Source organism: Gadus chalcogrammus, chromosome 1 (genome assembly GCF_026213295.1).
Source record: "Gadus chalcogrammus isolate NIFS_2021 chromosome 1, NIFS_Gcha_1.0, whole genome shotgun sequence".
In the NCBI taxonomy this organism is placed as follows: domain Eukaryota; kingdom Metazoa; phylum Chordata; class Actinopteri; order Gadiformes; family Gadidae; genus Gadus; species Gadus chalcogrammus.
Window position 1 is genome coordinate 15,537,695 of NC_079412.1, and position 26,283 is coordinate 15,563,977.

A 26,283-nucleotide genomic window follows, 5' to 3' on the forward strand; every position below is an offset into this window, starting at 1 on the left:
TGGTTCTGGTCAGCAGTCTAGCTGCAGCATTCTGTTCAAGCTGTAGACTTTTTGTGGTAGAGTTTGGTAGTCTCGAGAACAGTGCATTACAATAATCCAGTCTTGATCAAACAAATGCATGAATCAGTGTCTTTGCATCCGCTGCAGATAACATTGGTCTGTTTCTTGTAATGTTTCTCAAATGGAAAAAGGCAATTCTAGTTGTGCTTCTAACATGTTGGTCAAAGCACAGTTGAGGGTCGAACAGGACACCAAGATTTTTGACAGATGGACTCTGGGATGGCGAAGCTATCCAACCACCGTGAGACATCCTCAAATTCTCTCTGGTCCTGCTTTGAGCCGATAATTATCAGCTCTGTCTTCCCAGTGTTAAGCTGTAGGAAGTTCTGTGACATCCAGCTCTTCACCGCAGCCAGACAGGACTCAACTTTCTGGATCTGGGCAGAGTCCCCTGAATCTACAGGAATGAAGAGCTGGAAGTCATCAGCGTAGCAATGGAAACTAATTCAGAAGCTGCGGATCACTTCGCCCAAGGGAAGCATGCAAAAAGTAATGGACCAAGGGCCGACCCTTGTGGTACGCCAAAGCGTAGTTTGCGGTGCTTCGATTCCGAACCCTCATGGAGCACAAATTGTGTTCTACCTGTGAGGTACGATTCAACCCAGCCAAGGGCTGTACCCCTGAAACCAACATAGTGCTCAAGACGGTGAAGAAGAGTGCTGTGGTCGATCGTGTCGAACTCAGCACTCAGGTCAGCAGCACAAGCATTGAGCTTGTATTTGTATCCAAAGCAAGAAGGATATCATTTACAAATCTTGTCACAGCAGTTTCAGTTGAGTGGAAATTCCTGAACCCCGACTGGACAGGTTTGAAGAGTTTGTTCCTTGTCAGATAATCGACGATTTCAAGGTCAAGGTTCAACTTTATTGTCCCCGTGGGGAAATTTGTCTTGGGCACAGTGCATCATTGCTTTCTTAACATACACAGAGTACAACAGAACAAAAAAACACAACCACAGACACAAACACAACCAGACAAATCAGCATTTTAACATTGAGAACATGGAGCTTGATAGACTTAAATTGCCCCTTGCTGTATAACATAGAAATCTAAAGTATTGTGATAAAGTGCAAGTGTTTATTGCACTAGAACTTATGGATAGAGTGCTATGTGCTAAATTGCTTAATTCTAAAGTGCTATGTGATAAAGTGCTATGTGCTAAAGTGCAAACCTATTGTTGCACATTGTTCGTCAGCTTAATGGAGGCTGGGACAAATGATAATTTAGGACGGTTAGATTTGCATAGTGGCACACAGAGTCTTCTCCCTGATGGCAGGGTTTCATATTCAGGGAAGAGTGGTGTTGGGAGTTGGAAATTATTTTCTTTGCTTTTTCCTAACTGCCTGCTCATAGATGCTCTGTATAGGCTCATATACTTTGCATGCATAGCCTAACCTGCTATGCATGCACAACCAAAATTATGCGATTTCCCCATTCATATATTTTATTTCATTTAAGTTACAGTTTGCACATTTAATATTAAAACTTTAATTAAATTAAAATTAACTAATAGGGATTTTCTTTTGGCAATACCATGACCTGTGGTAGGAGGGGCATTAATGACCGCTAGGGGGGGAATGGCCCAAAAATGCCCCACCTCAACACCGAGCAAAGGTTAGAGCAAGGGTAGAACAATAAACAGCTGAAAGGCAGATAATTTTTATTAGTACATGGAACCCAGCTATGATATCAAGGTCCATAGAGAGTGGAAGTAACTTAGAAAAGACACCTAATAAAAGTAGCTGACAAATGTAGAAGCACCGAGGAGTTTGGAGCCAAGACTTGATAGAGACCAAATTACCATGAACGATGTGCTATAGTATAAGGTAAGCAAATTCACTTAATTTGCAACTTGTCTCCTGTATCAGATTACATTTTAAATGCTGCCTGTGTGTAGCCGTCTCAACATGGCCGGGCTATTCAGAAATGTGAGTCTTGTTCACGCTTGTTGTGTTTCTGTGTAATAATGGTTTGTGTCTGCCAGTGGCGTAACAAGGAATTAATTACAGTGGGAGATGATATCGTTTCAGAAACATAAATTGTAACCTAGTTATATCTAGAAATTATTGATTTTATTTCCCATTGAGCTATTAATGACCCAATTAGACATGGCATATCAATCTTCTGCTGGTCTGTTCTCCCTCACTCCTGTCCTCTCTACTCCCCTCCTCTTATTTGCATGTCTTCTCTCTACTCCTCCTTTACTCTCCTCTCCTCATCTCCTCCTCTTTCCGTGTCTCCACTGTGAGTTAACTTCTAAATACAGCAAAGCAACTACCATCCCAAAATCGACGGAAAGGGAAACTACATCTGAGCATTACGAAAGGAGTCTGTGTCTTTTGCGTGATTATCAGCCTTCGTATTAGCGTTATATGCTGCATAAAGGTGACAATCGAGAGTTGCAACTTTTAAAGGCCATGGAAGCCACTCTTATGTCAATATTTTATTATTAGAAATATACATGAAAGGGAAGTATGCATTTAGAATAAGTTCTTCTAAATAATCCTGTTATTACCGTTTTCTATATCAAGGTCTGTTACGTCAATTTTCAAGGCCTAATTTGACCTAACGGCACAGAATTTGACGTTTTATAATATTTTATATTATTGTATTTCTATATTTCAGGGGGGGGGTCCCCCTTGGCTATGCCAGTGCTGTGTGCATCTTTTAGAAACATCTCTTCCAGTGTCCTTGCCAAGATTTTCCTTCTTCCTACCGGAAGAAGATCCGGCACCTCTTAATTTTGGCCTCCCTGTGTTCCAGTACTTATTTGGGCAGATTCGGTACCAATCATAAAAAATAAGATAATATTATGCATAAATTAATTTACAGAACAAATCCTAAGAATTTCATGTTGTTTATGAAGATTTGACGTCATTTGAAAGTGTCGGAGGTCTGTTGACGATCTTTTGGCCGACTAACTCTATTTAATTAGGATATTGATCCTGCGCGCCTCCTCTTAGCAACGGAATTTGTTTAAGATATAAAACCATTTAATTGACCATACACACACTAAAACAGATATTTTCGTTTTTAAAAAATATTTGGAAACGAAAATTCATATTTCCCGCAGTGTGCCTCTCTGGTATTGTATCAAAAGACTAGGGCTGTAACAATACACCAACTCACGATTCGGTTTGTATCACGATTTTTGAGCCACGGATCGATGCATCCCACGATTTTTTTAAATTTGCTCCATAACATATGTCTGTCACACAGAATGTACTTTTGAAAATATGAAATTACGGGGGGGAACTGACTGAATATTTATACATCTGTTACCAGGTGGGTACAAGTAGACAATACTAGATCATTACATGGGATAATTACAATATTATTATAGTATTTATATTACATTATATTGTATTGGAAGGGTAAAGGTGTGTTCCTGACCCGCCTCCAAGTTGAAATGATTTAATCTTTGACCAATCCAGCCACATGACCACTGGGACCAACCATTAGATGATTAGCTCTAACTCGTCTATGTCAAATTGTTCCAAAGTTCAGCCATGGTGAGTTGCTTGAATCTCGATTAATTCTTGGCAGCTTGTATCCAAAACATTTTCTGGCTGGAGACACAGCCAGAAAGACACAGGCTGGAGACACAGGCTTTTTGATTAGCCCCACTGTGTTGATGGCCTCACCTAGTTTGTTATCTTTTGTTCGAGCATTAAGTTCTTTCCCCGAGCACGGTCTCTGGGAGTGTTTTGATGCCTAACCACACTCTTTCTCTTTCGGTACTGTAGAAAAAATATATGTTTTAGGCATGAGAAAAAAAAATGCACACAAGGCAAGCTTCCATTATAAGCAGAGAGAGTGTTTTTACAAGGGTTTAGTTTTCATGTGTATCTTTGATGTTGTAACACATCCCAGACCAGGTTTATCGCCTGGCCAAACTAATGACTTGCTGACTGCTGAGTCCTGGTGTGAGAATGAGACGTCATTGTGTGTGTGTTTGTGAGTGTGTGTGCGTTTGAGTAACTCATAAAGTTGCAGAGGAACCACCGTGGGGAGGGGGGTAGGACCGATGACCTGCCCGATATCATTCCAACCTTTATGATTTCCTCTTTCCATTTCTACAGCTGACCACCAAAGCGACTAAAGTAAACCAAGGGAAGACGCCTTGGGGTCTCTATGGCGAACCAGGAGCCCAGCGACCCCTCACATGCTCTGTTCGACCTCTTCGTCACGGCTGAATCCTGCAGGGATGTACAGCAACACTTTTCGGCGCTGTGCCAGCAGCTACAAGTGGATCCCAAGGACTTCAGGGTCTTTTACCCCAAGCTGAAGGAAAGGCTGAACTACTGGAAGGCCAAAGACCTGTGGAAGGAGATTGATAAGAGGGCGTCACACAAGGACTACCAGCAGAGGAAGGCCTGTGCCGAAAACAAGGTAACGGGTTCCCCTATGACTTAAGCAACCACTTTGGATTTCATTTCTCTATAGCCTATAGAGACCCATGGCTGGCAATGCCTTTACTTAATTTGACTTTAGTGCAGCGATGGACATTTTCACTCTGTTTTATATTGATTTGTATACGTTTGGCCACCAGTGTCTGCATATCTACCAGAACCGGTTGACTTGCAACTGGTGGGTTGCAGGTAAAATCGCAGATGATCTGAAAGTGCGTTCATGTGTTTGGGAAGTGCGAGGTGTCGTCTCTAAAGTGCTTTCACATGGCGCTCACTCTAGGTGCGTTGACACTCTATGAAGTGTGAAAACCAAACTAAAAGGTTCACACTGTGACTATGAACACAGTGCTACAAGTAGTAGTAGTATGAGTTCTACCGCTAGGATTTATGTCCTCGTTCTTCTTGCTCAGTGTCTGGTGCTGGGGGCCGGACCATGTGGGCTGAGGGCCGCCGTGGAGCTGGCCCTGCTAGGGGCCCAGGTGCTGGTGGTGGAGAAGAGGGCGTCCTTCTCCAGGAACAACGTGCTGCACCTGTGGCCTTACACCATCTACGACCTCCGAGGGCTCGGAGCCAAGAAGCTCTACGGTCGATTCTGCACCGGGACCCTGGACCACATCAGTGAGGAAACACTGGGAATAACTGGGAGCGTGTGTGTGTGTGTGTGTGTGTGTGTGTGTGTGTGTGTGTGTGTGTGTGTGTGTGTGTGTGTGTGTGTGTGTGTGTGTGTGTGTGTGTGTGTGTGTGTGTGTGTGTGTGTGTGTGTGTGCGTGTCACATGGTGTGGCGACATGGGACCATGTGACCATGACACGTTACCAGGTGACCGTCAATCATTCGGTAGATGAGGACTCAAATGTGGTCTACCACAAAGAAGAAACTAGATTACGCGTCACTGTGAGCTGGGAGTCACTTGTGTGCATAGTTGCACCTGTTGTCAAATATTTAGTTACTGAGGCTTTTGAAACTGTAGCCAGGAGCTAGGACATTTTTCACACACAATACCAGTCGTGATATATTATCAATATTGTTGATAATACTATAATCGTATTGATTAGAATAATATAATAACCATTATATCATCATTTAGAATAATATAATAACCATTATATTATTCTTATGATAATATGTATCATAATAATGTATATGATAAAAGTTATTTAATTTATAATAATAATCATCATAATAATCTATATGAACATGTATATTATGGTTATAATAATTAGAATGTTTATCATAGTAATGTTTATGATCATTTGTTTATAACTAGCTGTAACATCCCGTGTCTCTGTGCAGGTATTCGCCAGCTGCAGCTCATCCTGCTGAAGGTGGCTTTGGTCCTGGGGGTGGAGGTGTTGACTGCGGTGGAGTTCCAGGGTTTGGAGGAGCCCTCCGGGAACAAAGGTGCCACAATGTGACCTGTTAGCCTCCTTACACGAGACTGGCTTATTGTTGCTATCGAGAGATCGTTGAGCAGTAACGTCATTCTGCCGCCATGTAGAATATTCAATTCAATTAAATTGTATTTGTATGGCCCTTAATCACCATTACAGTCTCAAAGGGCTTAACAGGCTAAGAATTTATGACATACGCTTATCGGGTGATACTCATGATACTTCCTCTCTTCGAAACCAGCAGGTGACCCTCATACAAACATAGAGCGATCGCTGGCTTGCTTTTAGACAAATTCAGGGTTTTACCTGAAAAAAGTTTCAGAAACATGAATGACTGCTACATTTAAACCATAATGCACAAAGTGTTTGTTTTATAGAAATTATGATACCATCTGTATTGTAACTGTGTTTTTTCTTATATTTAAATGGCGCTTTGTCATGTCAGGTTGGACTGCAAAACTGCATCCTAATCCCCATCCTACGCTGGCCTTTGAATTTGATGTCTTTATTTCTGCTGGAGGGGGGAGCTTTCTCCCTGATGGTGTGTGACACACACACACACACACACACACACACAGACACACACACACACACACACACACACACACACACACACACACACAGTAAGGAAAATTGATCACTTATTCCACTTATCAAATACAATGGTGTATTAACATAAATCACTTCCATAACGGTCTCTTTGCAGGCTTCAAGCAAAAGGAGCTCAGGGCGACTCTAGCGATCGGCATCACGGCCAACTTCACCAACAGACACACTGCGGCCGAGGCCCGGGTGGCTGAGATCAGCGGAGTGGCCCGCATCTACAACCAGAAGTTCTTCCATGATCTGCTCACTCAAACAGGTGACTGGCCCAGTGTGTGTGTGTGTGTGTGTGTGTGTGTGTGTGTGTGTGTGTGTGTGTGTGTGTGTGTGTGTGTGTGTGTGTGTGTGTGTGTGTGTGTGTGTGTGTGTGTGTGTGTGTGTGTGTGTGTGTGTGTGTGCGTTTCTTTCCAGTATTCTATGGTATAACAATATACTCTGCTCAACAATATCTGAGCAGAACTTACACAATCAATATTGCTACTGGCCTGCTGGAGGTGGTAAAGTGGGGGTTGTAGTGGTGAAACAACTGACCGACTGGATGATTGAATGGCTAAATATTACACTCATCTGAGAGCGAGTGCACTATAGGGATCGGAAGACGCGCGGACGGGAAGGCTGTTTGTGACTGGCAAATGTTGTTTTATCAGAAAGTAGTTCGGCCACAGACTAGCAGAAACCTTCAGGACTACAAAAGATGCACTAAAAAATGTTATAGTAAATTTTAACATTAGTTAAATCACACGTAGAAAAGGGTGAACTTTCCAAACTGATAAGAGCTGCTGTGGGTGAGCTGTCATCATGCATTAACAAAAAATGAGCATCTGGCTATAGCCCAGCCTTCTAAGAAAATGTCCTTCGTTTTGTAGGCTACGAAAAGTTAAATTATTCGGGTAAAGCTCAAGTGAGGGAGGCTGGGTCCTGTGCTTCATTCATTACGCCATGTAGCCTATCTGCTCCGTGGAGAACGTAGCCTAAAATAGGCTATACCAACTCTTTAAGTTCATTGTGTCAGGTTGAGATGGGAGAAGTTGGTTGAATGCATGTTACGCCCAAAACACAGCTATGACTGACAATTGATTGTAAAGCATGATTTCTTATGGAAAAATGAATTCCATCTAGGTCAGACTAGGTGGCGGCAGGCATGTCACATTGCAATTTGGGGATGAATAGGACCAGTGGCGTCACTAGGCTGTTTTATTCGGGGCTAAAGCCCCGGATCTAATTTGAGTATCCCCGAATCTTTTTTGTTAATATTTTGCTGGAGATGACCAGTGATTGGACTAAAAGCTGAGCTGCTTCCTTTGTGAGGAAGGGCCGGATTCTGCGGATGTTGTAAAGTGCAAATCTGCAGGATCGGGCGACCGCAGTGATGTTTGCAATGCAGGATAACTGATTGTCCAATACCACACCGAGGTTTCTGGCAGTTGGAGAGGGAGATACAGTGATGTTCTCGACGGTGACCAGTAAGTCCATGTGTGGGCAATCTTTCCCTGGGATTAGGAGGAGCTCGGTTTTTTGGAGGTTAAGCCTCAGGTGATGGGCATTTGTCCGGGTGCTGACGTCCACCAGACATTCCGATATGCGTGTTGCAATCAGGGTTTTATCAGATGAGGGGAAAGAGAGAAACAACTGAGTGTCGTCAGCATAGCAGTGATAGGAAAAGCCGTGTGATGCAATTACCAAGCCCAGAGATATGGTATAGAGGGAGAACAGAAGAGGCCCCAGTACAGAGCCTTGAGGGACACCAGTTTCAAGTGTGCATGATTTGGACAAGGAGCCATTCCATGTCACTTGATAGGTGCGGTTCGTCAGGTAGGATGTGCTAGCTCCCCACCCTTTTCAATTCCAATCCAGATTAAACTGTTTTTTCTTTTGTCTGCGAGAGTCTTATTTTCTCTCCTCCCTGTCTCCTCTCCCCCTGCCTCTCTCCAAAGGTATTGATTTAGAAAACATTGTTTACTATAAGGACGACACCCACTATTTTGTGATGACTGCCAAGAAAAAGAGTCTGTTGAAGAAGGGGGTCATTAAACAGGTAACACGCACACAAATACACACACGTACAAAGCCTCTCTCTTACTCTCTAGCCTCCAGCTTGGAGCTGATTAACTGATGGTCTTAATGATATATTTAATTTATATCATTAGATAAAATCCCTTTTTTTATATAATATATACACATAGATGCATGTTACAATGAGTATTGGGGGGTCCCAATACACGTAAGCTGCAGACCACAGGCAGTGAACAAAGTAACTTTTGGTTGTAAAACACGCAAACCCTTAAACTTTATTCGCCCCTAGTTTTCTAAACGCTATCCTGCCAGGGGCCCCTTGACTCTTTCTGGCCCCCTTCGGGCCCTCTTTGGGCCCTCTCAGTTCTCCTATCCAAAGAAGGGTTTTACAGGTTCTAATCAACCAAGTCATCATCCCTCGTCCCCCTATCCCCGCACTCTTTTGTTCACCAGTCAATCCTTGACCTGAACAAGGCACATAATCCCAGATCAGATGTAAGCTGATGGGCCTTAGATGTTTATAACATTTCATTTTTGGGTCCTGTCTTGATGTCCTGTTTTTGATATTCTGTCTTGTCTGTGATGTTTGTAAATGGTGCTGCTGGGATGCAGGTCAAATTTCAGTAGTACTATCGTGTCATATCGTATCGTATCGTATCGTATCGTATCGTATCGTATCGTTTCATATCGTATCGTATCGCCCTCCTCCCAGGACTACAGCGACGCTGAGGAGCTGCTGGCCCGGGAGAACGTGGACCATGACGCCCTGTGGCGCTACGCCTATGAGGCGGCCAACTTCTCCACCAACCGCCAGCTGCCCGACCTGGAGTTCGCCACCAACACCGCGGGGCGGCGCGACGTGGCCATGTTCGACTTCACCTGCATGCACCGCGCCGAGCACGCCTCGCTGGTGCGGGAGCGCCACGGCAAGAAGCTGCTCATGGGCCTGGTCGGGGACAGCCTGGTGGAGGTGGGTCCGTCCGTTCACCTGCCACATCACACACGCGCAGCTACTTCTGCCAGACATGTGTTCTAAAGCAAAGAACTATAGGCAGAATGTTTGGCATACATTCTAATGTTCTCTTTGTGTTTTGGTTGTGCAGCCCTTCTGGCCCCTGGGAACGGGTATTGCCCGGGGTTTCTTTGCTGCCTTTGACACAGCGTGGATGGTGAGAAGCTGGGGCCTGGGAATCCCCTACCTCAAAGTGCTGGCTGAGCGGTAGGAGACAGCACTTGAGTCATCAACACCAATCAAATACATACAACAATAACAAACACACACACTCTCTCTCTCTCTCTCTCTCTCTCTCTCTCTCTCTATCTCTCTCTCTCTCTCTCTCTCTCTCTCTCTCTCTCTCTCTCGCTCTGTCTCAGCCTCCTCCTCTGTCGCTCTCTCTTTCTCTCTCTCTCTCTCTCTCTCTCTCTCTCTCTCTCTCTCTCTCTCTCTCTCTCTCTCTCTCTCTCTCTCTCTCTCTCTCTTCTGTCTCTCTCTTCTGTCTCTCCTCCCATCTGGGATTAATAAAGCAATTCAATCCATTTGAACCTGGAATCCAAAAGTAAACAATTTCGGATCCTTAACATTTCTAAAATTATCAAAGGTAGAAGATGTAAGATTAGTAGTTTACATAATAAGAAATGACCTTTATCATGAATGTTCAGAATGTGTAAAAGAGTAGTCACTTCAGACTTTATTTGAACGACGTCTATGTATCGTAAACCATTTAATTTGATTATCCAGCTCTATCTTATACAGTATCTCTTCCCCCTTGTCCCACACAGAGAGAGTATCTACCAGCTCCTGTCCCAGACCGACCCGGGGAACACCAAAAATAACTACACGTCCTACAGCATCAGACCCTCGACGCGTTACCGGCATGTCAACCTGTCCGCCATACAGGTTCACCAGGTCAGACTGCCCCCCCCCCTCCTGAACAGAGTGTGAACAGATTTGTGTTTATTGGAGTTACACAAATTGCTGCGTGGTTACAATTCCACTACAAATGTAGTGTCAAAGGTTTGTCACAATGCATTGATCAAAGCTCCGTCTTTACTTCTGGGGAGGGTCACCCGTCCACCGTTTCGATGCGTGTCTGTCATTTTTTAGGTACAGCACCTGTACCACGTCAACGACATCCCTCCGAGCAAGGAGAACATAGGCGCTCACCTACGACAAGGTCAGTGCTCGGTTGTTTGTTTTATTTATTTCCCTTGTTGTTGTCAAAAGTGGGCGTGTCCATCTAGATGTGTGCTGGATAGATGAGCAACGTTTGTTACAGTCCACTGAGTAGGTTGGTAGACTGATCTATTCAGCACACATCTAGGTGGACACGCCCACTTGTGATGTCAGAAGAGGTAGAGTTTCAGAACTGCTTGTAACGGCTAATCACACTCACAACTGTTGGTATAATATGGGACCGTTAAGATTCGTCAACCTCATGTAAATGTCTTCCCTGTCCTGGTCCCAGAATCGGCGGGTGGTGTGGAGGATCTGTTGAGGTGGTGTCAGAAGAACACGGCGGGCTACGCCGGAGTAGAAGTGAAGGACTTCACCCTGTCGTGGACCTCGGGCCTAGCTCTGTGCGCCCTGATCCACCACTTCAGACCCCAGCTCATGTGAGTCCAGTTAGCGTGTGGCTCGTAGGATAATCTCCTTGTAGAAACAACACAGCTACCGTAAGAACCTTTACATGGACTGTTTTAAAGGGATGATACCCTGTGCATTAATCTGTTTATCTGGTTCCTAATTTATTAGTTTGTGAATTTTGAGATAACCCACAGATGGAACCCTGGTTATAAATGGGGAGATAAGGAATTAATTAATCATTTTTAAAATGGTAATTAATAATTGTCATTTGGTTGTTCCGTTGTGATCCTCGTCTGGTCTCAGTGACATGTCGTCTCTGAATGAGTCCAATGCGGTTCACAACCACCAACTGGCCATGGATCTTCTGGAGCGGGAGCTGAGCATCTCCCCGGTGATGGCCGCCAGTGCCATGGCCAGCAGTGGCCTGATAGACAAGCTGTCCATGGTGCTGTACCTCACCCAGGTCCACGACGTCCTCACAAAGAACAAAAAAGGTATGCCTTCAGAAATGGATCTCTGGCCCTCCTAACAAGGTCTCAGCCGCGATAACAATTAAAACAACAATAAAATAATATAAATTTTTTTCTAAGAAAAATGTTTTATAACAATATTGAATGATCATTTGCATACCCCATATTATTGATAATGATTGATTCTGCTGCTTATTTTGCCGATAGTACACTGATTGATTTTGTGTGCAGCACCGCAGGGAGACTGGTTGTTGTGTGTGAATCCCTCTCCTTTTGTGGACCACCAGAGCCTGCAGACGTCCCGGACCTGCCCAAGCCCCTGACTCTGCCGCGATTGCTGTCTGCCGTTTACTTCCTGAGCAAGCTGAAGCACAACTCGCTGCAGAGACCAAAGGTGAGCCCACTGTTTACACAGCACACGGTATCACCCCTCTATCAAGGGTTCTTGTCAATATGCCAACCAGAGGTAGGATTAAGGTTTTGCTTCTGGTGTTTGCGTCAAGACCCTCGTGTGTAGTGAGGTTGGCTTATGTAGAAGAGACAGGAGAAAGCCAACATGGGCGATGAGACTTGTGTATATCTGCAGAAGGTTGGCATGGCGAACGTATCAAGCAAGAGCGGTGCTTCTCTGTTCCTGTCTTAAAGACCTGAAATGGCCATGATCTTACTTTCACAGTGTGACATAAAGTAGCAGGAATCTTATTCAGGGTATGATTCTACGGTGGGACAAAGTGACTCAACGTACTCGCCAATTGCTCACAGGCTTTGTAAGAGAGGAGGCGGAAACATAAGAACTGTTTATAATGTAAGCTGAAATAATAGAACACAATATCATTTCTGCTGAATAATATGAATCCAAAATATGAGCTAAATCATATGCACCCTAACCCTAGCTGAAACTTATAAACACATAATATTAGCGGAAACATATTAAGTCATTATAATATTAGCTGTGTGGTCACCCCCAAATTGTATGTAGATTTGGATCTTACCAAACTCTGAAACAGTTAAACAATTCAAAAAAAATAATAATTATGCTCAGATTCAGACGTTATCATCATCCATCAGCATTGACAGAGAATCATCTTTAGATAATTTTGTTAATAGAAATTTTGACTAATTCTGTCACATTGAAATTTTCATGTTTATTAAAGGGATACTTCACAGATTCAGAACCGGCGTTCTATCATTATAAAATCGCTATTGTAATATGAAAAAAAGTTTTTTCCCCCTCAGTCTAACCCAGTCTTTCCTTGGCCCAGCTTTCCTGATCTAACGTTCTCCTGAGATTAAGTCAAATGGCGCGTTTGACGTCATCTCAGTAAAACTTTGCTTGCCTGCTAGAAGGGCGAAGGACTACAAACTACTAATTTTTACTTGATGTCATTATTAGGCTATTGATCATAATTTCAACATATCACTCTAATGTACAGTCATTTCTTATCAATACAGTTAATATGTTCATTGTTTCTGTCTTCAAATGTGTCATGATATGCGCATGCGCCGAAATCGTATGCATCCCAATAGAGTGGGAAAACCGCCCAATCTGGCAACACTGCCTGAAAGTCCTCAGAATGTAGCCCAATAGGGCGGTAAAAAACACCCAATCTGGCAACACTGCTGAATGTCCTCACCTCCAGCGCTCAACGTAAATCAATGAGACCAACTGTGTAGATTTGTTAAATTTTTGAACGAAGGTAAAGGGTGGAACAATGATTTAGTTACGATCTCTTAAGTGTGAGAGGCTGGCCAGACGGCTTCAATGGGACCAACTCAAAACGCAGCCGATATGAAACTAAAACTGTTATTCTGAATAAAGTATAAACGATATCGAAATTTCGTTTTGATATTATTGAAGTGTCGATTTTTCCACGCTGGCTGTTTTTTTTTCATCTTCCCGCAAGTGAATGCGTCTTGTGTGTCTAGCCCTCTAGGCGGGAAATAGGTTAGATATCTAAAACAATAAATGTTTTTGACTCAAGACATGTCGAGTCATTACAAGTCAACGAGGCAAAGTCCGAGTCAAGTCTCAAATCAATAGCATTCAAGTGTAAGTCGAGTCGCAAGTCATGCGTCATTTTGTCAAGTCGACTTTTAAGTCATCAAAATCTTGACTCGAGACTCGAGTCCACATCTCTGGTCCAGGCCATCAGAGCTAATTACCCAGCACAAGATGGGCAGTACCGTGGCTACCAGGAGACAGTAGGAGAAGATGAGCTGTGACTATTTTGACACGTTTTATTTTTGGAAATAGTTCATATTTTTTCATGAATAAAACTTCAAATTCATGTTGGTTGTACTGATTTGTTTACCAACCCAAGTGCTGATATACTAGAGTAGGCCTACTGTATAAGATAAACACTTATTTCAACATGGGAGAAAAGGTTGAGTAGAAATACTTGATATGCTGAGCTACTGTAATTAGCAAATTTGTTTATGCTGTACAGTAATATACAAGTGATGCGTTCGAAAAAACGAGAGCAGAAGTCTAAACTAGTCAACGTATCACGGGTAAATGTTTGCACAAATTTTGCACAGTGAACCTTAAATAAATAAAATAAATGGATAAAAAACGCATACGACTGAACTGGGAAAAGAAAATTAAGCATTTTTCTCTGACTTCCAACTTCCTTTGCTTCCCTCAGCCTGCAGCCCCCCCTGTTGCCCCGGAGGGGAACCAGGGCTCCGGTGTGAAGGGGGACATCGAGACGGACTCGGCCCCGGCACTGGGCAGCAGCAGCGAGGACTGCTACAGCTGTGGCCAGCGGCTGTACCTCCTGGCCCGCGTCAACGCCATGGGGAAGTTCTTCCACCGCCACTGCTTCACCTGCCACAAATGTGGACACCCGCTGAGGCTGGGCGGCTACACCTTCCACCAGACCACAGGTGGGTGGGCCACCATTGATCCCTCACACATCGAGGGCTTCGGGGTGTTTGTATTTGTGGGTTTACGCTCGACACGCACAGATTGGGACGGTGTGTTGTGATGTTGAGAATTTCAAGCATTTCATTGTAAGGGATGAAAAGGATTGCCTGCCCACTCGAGGGATTGCTTCTGGGATTCGTTGGTCATGTTCGTCTTTCAATAGTTTTACATTTACCTAAAATAACACATAATTGTTCCTCATGCATAAGCCCAAAAAAGAGGAACATTAACAGCTGCAGCACCTGTGGTATTAAAGTGCTCAGTGGAAGTCTATTCCTGGTATAATTACACACCCATTTGTCACTTATGTATCCGCATGAATTATTTGGGACATGAAGAAGGGCTTCATCTTTTGGATGAATACTGGAGTAATATCCGTTGAAAAGGGCTGCGTTCCTCGTGTCACCTCTCTCCACTCCTCTCCCGTCTGGTTCAAACAGGGACCTTCTACTGCGAGCTGCACTCCGAACACCTGGGCCCCGCGAACGGATCCGAGGACTCTTACGATGAGGTGGGTCCCCCCGGGGAAAGAATTACCGTCGCCTCTCCAGACTAACGTGACTTAACGTCGGCCAACAGTCGGAATTAAACGCGCCGATATGTACGAGCGCGCCCTGCCGCGGGATATGATGATGCTCATCAGCTGCTGCAGCTCTGTGGAGTCTGCGCTGGAAAGCTAAAAGAAATATGAGGAAAGCGAGTGAGCGGAGTCAATTAATTCAAAGAGAGCAATTTTGTACCAGTGTGGGAATTGTGGGCTCAAATGCCTTCCTAACGGCGCATGGAAGAGAAACTAACGCAGCACAGTTATTGTATTTTCTTCATTACCCTCTGTTGTTGTTTTTTCTTTGTCGTTTTGGATTGGTCCAGGTGTGTGCAGGAGGAGACAGTCTAACGGATGAAGAGAACAGCACTTCTAGTGATGAAGACGTTCCCTCCCCCTCAGACGAGGATCTAGAACACACGCTAGACTCTGGACCCACACGGCCACATCCAGTCCAGGGAGATCAACACCAGACCATCCCTGGACCTATGGGGAACCCCCAGTCCCCTGCAAAGCCCCCTCATGCTACCGGGATGGTGGCGCCCATTGAAGAGGAAGAGGAGGAGAAGGAGAAGACCACCATGCCCAACGCGTCCCCTCCTACCCCAAAGCCCCGCGTCTCCAAGAAGAACCATCCCAGCCCGCAGCCCTCGCCTCCGGTCCCCAAGCCGCGAACCCTCCACCTGGTCTCCCCCCTAGCCGACGACGAAGACCCCGGGGGGTCCCCTGAGCACCAGGACCGGGGGTCCCCCTGCCAGAAGGACTCCCGGCCCAAGCAGTCTCTGCGGAAGCTGCAGCTGTCAGAGGTGTGTCAACTGGTGAACCTCCAGAGCTTCAGCGCCGACTCGGACTCTGAGACCCCCGGGGGGTCTTCCAGCTGCTCCTCTTCGTCCGCGGCCACGGCGGGGGGGCCGAGCCCCCCCAAGCCGGTGGGGCAGGGCCAGGGCCAGGACCCGGGGCAGGAGGAGGAGGAGGAGGACTACTGGAGTGGCAGCACGTTGCAGCGCGGGAAGAGATCCCGCCGCTGCTTCCGCAGGAAAGAGGAGCCGGGCGGCCAGGCCAAGACCAGGGTCCGCTCCAAGGTCTCCCCCAGAGACCCCCTGCTCAGCGTCCTCACCCCCCACCCGGGCAGAGTGGGTGAGTAACGCCGGCCCATCCCCCCCCCCCCCCCAACCCCCTTCTAAACCAGCTCCTTTATCTGCTAGAGTAGGCAACGTTTTTTGGGGCTTAGCATAAGCGGTTAACAAGAGCAAACTGTCAGTCGGCCAAAGCCTCTCTTGCCTCGCGCTTACATGCACACACTTATAAGAACGGGAATGGATGAGAAAACTGGGAGGAGATGCTGACAAACCCTGACAAAAGATTGCCGTCAAAGTCACACCAAAACATTTGTCAATGGCACAAAAACACTATTATGTAATTGAAATAGTTGTGCTGTAGAATGATGATTGTCATTTATTACTAGAATAACCCAATCTAAGGTTTATCACAACAGGGTAAACTGATGAGATAATGATTAGGGCTGGCCCGAATTATTTGAATATTCGAATACTCGTTCGGAAAATTAGTATTCAAAGCTTAAATCAGTATTCGGAGCTTCGTTGTTGTTTTTTTTCACGTACGTGACGTTACCAGTGCGAGGGAGGCAAACTATAAGCGTCAGCGACACCAAGCAGAGAAGCGAGAGAGGTGGAGGAAGAATAGATATCTTGTTTCCCTTCACTTTATAACACGACATTAGCGGGATCTCTGGAGGAAAAGTAATACTTAAAACCTTAGCTTAGTTGTTTGTTTACGTTCGCTGTACAGTGCCGCGCCAATCAACTGTGACTGGCTTGCTGCAGAGCGTGAGCGTCTTGGGAATACCCGGTCAATATAATGGATATAATATAGACACATGAGACAATCAATGTTCGGTATTTGTTATGGATTTATTGTACAAATTCCCTGAAAAGATGCACGTTCCAGGATGAATTGAAACGCTCCCGTAAGGGCTGAGATGGCAGAGAACAGCTGATTTGGAACGGAGCAACAGCTGTTCGCTTTCACAGGGAAAAACTAAGGAACTTCAACCTACTTAAGCCTACTAAAATAACGTTCAAAAGCTATTAAATCTTCAACAAAATATGCAGATACTGTCAAAATCGGTTCCAGGGAGTATAGGGATTATTAATGTGGTTTTTGATGGTGTTTTTTTCTGGAACGAGTATTCGAATATTCGCTCGGAAAAACCAACGAGTATTCAAAGCCTGAAAAATGGCATTCGGGCCAGCCCTAATAATGATACTAGATTTGATATATGATATGTTGTATACCATTCGCCTGATACGTCGGTAGATTTACATTGTGTCCTAGTCGCCTGATAGGTCAGTAGATTTACATTGTGTCCTAGTCGCCTGATAGGTCAGTAGATTTACATTGTGTCCTAGTCGCCTGATAGTTCAGTAGATTTACATTGTGTCCTAGTCGCCTGATAGGTCAGTAGATTTACATTGTGTCCTAGTCGCCTGATAGGTCAGTAGATTTACATTGTGTCCTAGTCGCCTGATAGGTCAGCTTTGCGTGGTGTTTCAGTCGCCTGATAGGTCAGTCGCTTTACATTGTGTACTAGTCGTCTTGTAGGTCAGTAGCTGTGTACTATACTAGGGCCTTTCTGATTGGCTCAAACCAAGAGAGTTCGTAGAATATGAGTGACATGTTATTTCGGACTACGGAATTCAAGCGATTAGAATTTACAGTATAGAGCAAAAGTAATGGACTATACACACACATCAGGTCATCGTTTTCTCATCTTTTCCTGTTCTTGTCCACAGAGACAACTTTCAGACATGGCCACAGCACTTCAGAAGATGGGGATGATGAAGAGGAGGACGGTGATGACGACGATGAAGAAGGCATGAGGTTTGGGAGTTACGACATCGAATTCCCTGACGAGAAGGTAGGCTAGGAACGGAGCAAAGGTGTTCAATTTGACGCTAACAGTTGCTACTTAAACTATTATTTCAAACCGGCACAAACCCAAGCACAAATACACTGCCTTTCAATTTGCCGGCCCAGCCCTCTGACCCCGTCGAAGCAGAGAAGTTGGAACTGAGGAAGATGAGGACCCTGGAGCGAAGAGCCAAGATGACTGAACTACAGCGCTTCCGTAATGCCCAGGTCAGCCATTATTAAATGCTCATAAGGGACATTCAGCACTATTGCTTTTGTAATTACTACTATTGCAAATAATACCTATACGTGAGGTGTCCTCGCGGTAGTAAAAGGTAGTAAAAAATACAATTTTAAATGAAGGCCCTTGAAAGGTAGTAAAAGGTATCAAACGCAATTTGACTTGGTAGTAAATTTTTCACCACCACCTCAATATAATATGAGTTTCCATTTTTTTGTTTGCATGTTTTAACTTCATCTAGCCTAAAAAATACAGTATACGGTGCTAACAGGACCTGAACTGAGTAGGCCTAACCGTTAGAGTTGGCGTCACTGGTTGCTATAGCGACGCCGGTGTTACACCGAATTCTGCGACCCACCGAAAAGTGTGACCCCAGGGGGCGCTGTTGCATATTTACTGCAATATGCACGAGTTTGAAGCGTAGACAGGCATGACAAAAACATGTATAAAACATAAGATCTCCCCCCAACCAATTACCTTTTTATTAAAGGTGCTTAATAAATACATTTGATTGATTTGATTAGCATTTTACAGACCCATACAATGGATAGGGCCTTCACAGGGTCCTTCACCGTTGCTTCTTTACCCATAAAAAGCTACAGTCATGGTTAAATTCCGCAGATTTACCTTTGAGCATTTCCTATTATAGGCTACTGTGTAAAATGCTGTTTAGAATTAATGTTTGTATCAAGAAAAGAAAGACCCACCGGAGATCTTATGTTTTATTTATATTTTTTGTTATAATGCACACGTGCATGTTGCAGAAAATGTGCAACTGCGCCCCCTGGGGCCACACTTGTCGGTGGGTAACAGAATTCGGTGTAACACCAGTAACATTTTCCGCCTTTTCCCCTCAGAGTTCTGTACGGCTGAGTTTCTAGCTCTATGAGAGAATGGGTAAATGCAAGTTTTCGCAAACATGGGTTGACGACCCGATATTTATAGACTGTCAGAAACCTGTGATGGGAAATGACCGAGAAGCTTTTTGCTCGTTGTGCAAAAAAACGGTCAATGTGACATGGAACGGTATTAAAGCGATTAAATCACACAAAGCTTCGAGCATTCACCAGCAGAGGCTTTGTGCGAAGGGGGAGCAGCTCTCTATTAGAGGTCTGCGGGGGACACAATATTCACTCCCGCTCCCGCCTTGTAGGCCTACAGTGCTGCTCTATGGCGACACATTAGTGCCATAATTCACTAATGTGATAAAAGATGCATTCGGGCGTATTATATAATTCCACACGCGTAGATATTAACTGCGAGCGCGCAAATGATCTCTGCGCGCGCAAAACAGCCTCTCGCGCGCGCCGATTACCTCAGCGCGCACAAAACAGCCTCTCGCGCGCGCAAATTACCTCAGCGCGCGCAAAATCTCTCGCGAAAGATGTTTTTACGCTCTCGCTCGAATTTAATTTTGGCACTATGGGGGAGGGAACCAAGGCAGGGCGGGCTTTCCTATGATTGGCCGTTTCTGAAGCGCGATATTTGATTGACAGCCCTCCTCACATTCAATTCTGAATTGTACAGTAAATGGCTGAAACGATAGTTACTTATTGTAACTCTAGATTCTATGAGTATAGGCGCAGCCTTTAAAGGCTATCGCTATTGGGTTATCCCTAGGCGTGAGCCGTAGCACTGAAAAATGTGCAATCCCCGACCACCAACAGCGTGGGCCTCAATTACGTCCGCGTGCGGCGTGCCTCAACGACGTCCGCATTTCGCAGATATAGTCGGGCGCCGGCGGACGTTCTGCTCCCAATAAACAGCTTTTCTTCAGCTATTTAAAGGACAATGAGGCCGACACTTAAAAGGCTGCGCCTATACTCATAGAATCTGGAGTTACAATACGTAACTATCGTTTCAGCCATTTACTGTACAATTCAGAATTGAATTTGAGGAGGGCTGTCAATCAAATATCGCGCTTCAGAAACGGCCAATCATAGGAAAGCCCACCCTGCCTTGGTTCCCTCCCCCATAGTGCCAAAATTAAATTCGAGCGAGAGCGTAAAACATCTTTCGCGAGAGGTTTTGCGCGCGCTGAGGTAATTTGCGCGTGCGAGAGGCTGTTTTGCGCGCGCTGAGGTAATTTGCGCGCTCGCAGTTAATATCTACGCGTGTGGAATAATATAATACGCCCGAATGCATCTTTTATCACATAAGTGAATTATGGCACTAATGTGTCGCCATACTGCTCCCACTGCTGCTGCTCCCACCCGCTCCTGCAAAGAGCTGTAATTTTTAGTCCCGCTCCCGCCCGCATCTATGATATTATATGCCGCAATGCCGCAAATGCCCGCAAGGATGAATGTTTACTTTCTGTCTCAGGAAAGGCCTGTCCATTGGCTTGGAAAAAACGAGCGCGCACATAATTCATTAGGCTACCAGTATTGGTAACATATTTATTGGTAAGCCTGCATGTTTTCAACCATACAAAACATTAAATAGGCCTCAGTAACTGAAACACGAAACACATATTAAAAAAATAAAAACTCTGCAGGTCAGTACCAGCACGTCTAAATGAAAAATTAAAGGTAAAAAATCAGCTGCTGCTTTGACCATGAAGGAAAAGTTGTTGGAAAAGTAGGTTTTGCTTATTGATGAGGGCTTCATGATAATTTGTATATTTTACTTTACCCTCATATTTGATTTGCGGGAGTGCAGTGTATCATCCCGCACCCGCAAATGCACCTCTATCATCCCGCCCGCCCCCGCAATGAGCTTTAATTTTTTGTCCCGCGCTGCACTATTTTGCGTCGCGTCCCGCGGGAGTGAAGAGCTCTACTCTCTTTGTCGTTGTTTTGCGGTGCTAGCAGCAGCAGCACTAGGGCTACAGGGATCGCGGCAGTGTATGGGGTTAGCTTATGGGGTTGATAACGTAATTGAATAGTTGTCTTTGCAAATCTTTATCAGATTTTGCGTCGAAGACAGATGAGATATTTAGATGCAAAAGGCAAACAATACTCGTTGGCAATCGGTGGTCATATATATTTGTAATAAAAGTACGAACAAAGATTCGTCACAACATGCATCGACAAACAAGAAAACAGGCATGCAATACAATAATCGGAGGCCTCAGATGGGAGTTCGCCCTGCGTCTTACTTCACTCTCTAAAGGTTCGCAAGGAAAGGTCCACTGAGTGGCTAAAGTCAGGAGTTCTTATACATTTAGATTGGGTTCTTGAGGGCAGCTGTCCCCCAATAAACCAAAAGCCTTTGTTAACCAGATGGTAATCTATTGATTGACGTTCCTCAGGATGTCATAAATAATAGGGCCGCGGCCGTACTATGTAACCCTTTGTTTCCTGGCGCTCCCGAGGGGGTTGAAGAACATGCCCAAACCAACAGAAGATAACACAGGAACAGAGTGAGAACAGATTACATCACCAACCACAAAGGTTTACATTTTAGACGACCCTGAAAGAGAGCAGGATGGCAAGAACATACACGGAATAGTAAACAAAACCTAAGTTCATAAAGAAAAACGTAACAACATGTAGATTTTCCATCACATAATGCAATAACATAATTCATTGACACAGTTAAAGATTGTAAACAACCATATTCCAATTGTCTCTTAATATATATGAATATTATGCCGCAGAAAATGTTTTACTCTACAAAAGTTTGTGAAATATCTCTTCACCTACTTTAGCAATACCCCCTTACTCCTTATTCTTATGGTTACTTAAGCTTAAAAACATTTTTTTTTAACTTTGCCTTTATTTTCTCTTACGTAACTACTTTTATTTTATTACTCTACAATGCATTTTTTTACTATGCCTTTGTTTTCGTTTACTAACCCTTTATTTATTTATATTGTATGACCATTTTTCTATTTGAAGCACTTTGAGTCTGCTGTGTGTCGCGTTTTTGAAGAAAGTAGTCCACCTGGGTCGCTTTGAACTCATTTACTTTGTTAAAGTATTTTGTAATGGTAACTATGAAGCAAAAGGGAGGGAATTGTATCTAACACGTGTGGAGAGAAGTACCGTAGAGCTACTTCAAGCCCCAGGACTTAGGCCCGAGGCTCTCTGCGGGTCTGCCTATGTCTCTCTGACCTCAATCTGACTCCCACTCTGGTTAGTATCAAGTAGGCGTAGCCTGTGTGACGTAGGCGTGGCCAGTGTGACGTATTGGCTCCGCCCTCCTCACCTGTCCAAAGGTGCTGCCATCTGTGGCTGGAATAGTTATTGCAGCTTGTGTGTTCGATCCTGCTTCCTAGTGGCTATGTGTGGGGGCAGCTTATGTGCTTAAAATACGTAACAAGTGTGTATGAAAAGTGCTTCATAAATAAATTTGCCTTGCCTTAACGGTTTGACTTTTGACCCCGGGCAGTCCATCCAGAGGAGGCTGGAGGAGATCGAGGTGACCTTCAAAGAGCTGGAGGAAAAAGGCGTGGTGCTGGAAAGAGCTCTGAGAGGGGAGCCAGGTGAGAGAGCAGCCACACACGTCTTACTCATCTCAACCAAACTCACCGAGTTGTCCTGCGTGTGGAGTCATGATCAGGGAACGAGGACCACTGACATCCTACTTGTTGTGAGGCAGCTGTTAGTCACACCAACAACCTCTCACTTTGTCCCAAACCCTGAGAGGAATACATTGTCCCTGTGAGGTTTAGGGTTTCTGTTAATTCATGTATAGACTGGCTAAGTCACACCCACCTCACATCTGGAAAAAATGTCATGGGTTTACTGTCTCTTTTCTCTCTTTTTTAGCTAATGTTGACTTCCCTTACAATGTTGTATCCATGACATTTTTCAACAAATTATTGTTGAAAACAATATCTACTTTAGATTAGAATTTTTTTACCTGGATACATTTCATGGAGATTAATATCGAATTAAACATTTTTATGAATTTGAGGTCCAAACGTGAGCCACTCTTTTGGTTATTTTTTTTGTATGCCCATAACAAAATCGATGTTGTTGTGTAACAATCTATGTATCAATAGTGTGACTGTTGCTCTTCTCAATCTAACCCACGCACACCCTGATCTTATACTGTACTCTACCATACTAATGCCCTTACACACACGTGGCTCTATGTTTGCTAATGGCTAACACCATCCTCTGAACCTCTCCACAGGAAGTGGAGGTTCTCCTGAGATGATCGAGCAGTGGATACAGCTGGTCCACGAGAAAAACGCAGTGGATTCTGAGGAGTCCGACCTCATAGTGGCGTAAGTAGAATATCAATGATGATAATAATAATATTAATGATAATAATAATGAGGTTAATGATGACGATGATAATAGTAAGCTTTATTCATATGATCTTTTTAAGCAGATGTTATGAAAAGGCTAATAAACAGGGCAAATACGATAGATCAGGGATGGGCAACTTTCATGATAAAGAGGGCCACAATTCTTCATCATCACCATCAGAGGGCCATGTGACTGTGCGTTCAACTAGACGTAAACTGAGAGAAGCTACACATTTTTCAATTTGTTGGATATGATTTCCTGTATTCTGGTGCATTTTGGGGAAGGTCACTACCTACAAAATCTTCCAGATTCATAACCTATGTATGGTATGTTGATTGAACCAACATACATTCATTTCATGTTTTCCATGCTCAAACAGCCACATGATTGGTTAGTATTTTGATCACTGCAAAGGGCTCACATACATCATCATTCAATGATGTCACAAAACTGAAAAACAGTGGCCCAACATTAAGTGAAACAACTCAATGAACTCAAACCCAACAAGCATGATATTCACTTCAGGGCAGTTGTAGCAGTTGTAGTGGCGACTTAAGTGGCAATCTTTATTATTTATTTGATATCGCTTCTAAGCAAACTAGACACATGGGTTTGCCTTTGAATTCTATTAACAGATACTCTGCTTTTCTTCTTTCTTAACCAAGTTTTCTTGGTTTCTTCTTTTTTTTTTTTTCTTTTTTTTTTTATTAAATAAAAGTAATGTGCAGGCCTGACTGAGTGAGGATGCGGGCCGTATGCGGCCCGCGGGCCGCCAGTTGCCCATCCCTGCGATAGATAGATGACATGGAAATATATCTAAAATAATAAAGGTCAAACTAGTTAGTAAACATTAAAAGGTAAAACACAAAAAAAAAGAGGTGTGGAAAGAACGACAGAAAGATAAAATAATAATAAAAGTGAAAGCGTTAAATCCAGGCATGAGAAGAAAGATACTATTAAGAATCATGAACAACATAAATCCAGTTGAATAACTGTTCCCCCTCTGGACACACATGCAGCAAGTCAACAGTGCGTGACTGTGCTGTCACCCTGTGAGCACAACACTGTCTGTGTTGAGGGTGAAAATAGGCAACGGCATGTTCACTGTTTCCTCTTTGAGGGAACGAATAACACGCACACACGCACAAACACACATTGCACCCTGTGAGTCAATGTTGATTGCTGCACAAATGTTTCAAAGGTAATCAAGTATTGAGCCACCATTTAAAGGTCACCGCCCACAATCAAAACACTTCAGTAAACACTGCCACATTTGTATCCTGAAAATACATAATTATTTCTGTAGGGCTGGAAAATCACAATTGTAATCAAACTTCTTATCACATTAAAGGAGATCTCAAATAAAAAGCATATGGTTCCTAATATAATCATCCAGCTAGTTTCTCTTGCGTGAATATGAAGGCTGATGGTTGAATAGGATAAGAGCTAGGCTAACCCTAGCCCCTAACCCTTTAGCTGTAAATAAGCCCTTCTGTTGTTGTGCTTTCTTGCAGGTCTCGACAGCTGGAGCTTGAAGACCAGCAGGGCATGCTGGAACTGGAGCTCAGGAAGTACAAGGAACTGAGCGGTATGTCATGCTTAATTGGGGTAGATTGGTTCTAAACAGGTCATTCATATTTATATTGTTTATGGGCTTCGGCTGTGAGCAGGCTGGGATACAGGCCTGTATGCCCTTGCTTGGATCTGACATATGAAACAGATGCAATATATATAAAATCTTTATAAGACTGGTCAGATTTATTGTGATTGCTGCTGTTTACAAAATAGAAAATAATATGTTCTGATGCAATGTAATGGTTCAACAAAAAACCTTGATAATAACTAATCTTCCTCTCTTAATCGTGTGTGTGTGCATGTGCTTGTATGCGTGTGAGATTGTGTGTGTGCATGTGCGTGTGTGATTGTGCGTGTGCATTGGTCTTCTTGTGTCTGCCTGTGTGTGCGGTGCGCATGGCGTGCGCGTCTCAGACTCTGAGAAGACGGCGGAGCAGCAGGCGGAGGAGGAGCGCATCCTGCAGCAGAGGATGGAGGTGGTGGACATGAGGGACTCCGTGGTGGCCTTCCTGGACGAGAAGCGTCAAGTTGTTTCAGGGTGTTTTGGTGAACTACAAGATGGCAGGATGGGATAATTATGTGAATTGATACAAATCCACCAGTGGCAGCATTGTACTTTGAAAGCTGGTGGGCAGCATGTCTTGGACTACAACGGCAGAAGGAAAGGGCCTACTCTTGATTTGTAAAACTAAATAAAAAAATCTGGGCCTATCATTGGGCCTATTTTTGCCCTCAATGACTGAAGCTATTGGTTGTAATTCGGCTATGTTCATTGTCAGCTACAATTGTTTCAAGAAAAATAAAGACACAATACCAAAAGTGATGCCATTTAAAATGCATCGTGCTCTGAATCATTCGATCACATCCTTTCCCCAATATCAAACAGAACGGTCAGAGTAACAAACAATTAAAAGAACAACAAGATCATTATTTCACTACTTGAGGGGATAACCCCTCCCTCCGGGCTGCTCCACAGCCAGGGCTCCTGCTTATTGGTTCATAGCGCAACCAGGGCTCCAGCCTATTCGTGAATAGACGTAGGCGGGATTCTGATCCCTTAGCTAGTCACACCCACTCAGAGGAGGACTTTCCTCCCCTCCACCATTGAACCCCATGTTATTCACCGGCCGCCAACACTTTCGGGGAAATGAATGGGAGTCAACGGAGGCTGAGGGAGGAACGTCCTCCCTAAAGTAATTGTCGATAGGCGATAGGGGGGGCTAATGTCCCTTTACCCAGGGAAACGAACATAGCATATACAAAGGCATTAAAGTAATCCTATTTAAGGGCATTAATTCATTAAAGTAGGCTGGACGATCTGCATTTTTTA

The 26,283-nt window shown here is 44.2% G+C and overlaps 1 protein-coding gene across 1 annotated transcript; it reads left to right on the forward strand.

Annotated features, from left to right (window-relative positions):
* Positions 1 to 1,642: 1,642 nt before the first annotated feature.
* On the forward strand, positions 1,643 to 25,793 carry LOC130383747 (F-actin-monooxygenase mical1-like). The gene is made up of 23 exons (XM_056591522.1): positions 1,643 to 1,886; positions 4,143 to 4,452; positions 4,883 to 5,090; positions 5,765 to 5,872; positions 6,308 to 6,403; positions 6,569 to 6,724; positions 8,400 to 8,500; positions 9,191 to 9,448; positions 9,582 to 9,697; positions 10,258 to 10,384; positions 10,583 to 10,652; positions 10,944 to 11,091; positions 11,366 to 11,556; positions 11,820 to 11,926; positions 14,178 to 14,418; positions 14,899 to 14,969; positions 15,329 to 16,139; positions 17,816 to 17,940; positions 18,060 to 18,161; positions 22,510 to 22,603; positions 23,260 to 23,353; positions 24,893 to 24,966; positions 25,368 to 25,793. Exons 2-23 carry the CDS (start codon positions 4,195 to 4,197, stop codon positions 25,526 to 25,528), a joined length of 3,717 nt encoding a protein of 1,238 aa, XP_056447497.1. The 5' UTR covers positions 1,643 to 1,886; positions 4,143 to 4,194; the 3' UTR covers positions 25,529 to 25,793.
* The last annotated feature ends 490 nt before the right edge of the window (positions 25,794 to 26,283 follow it).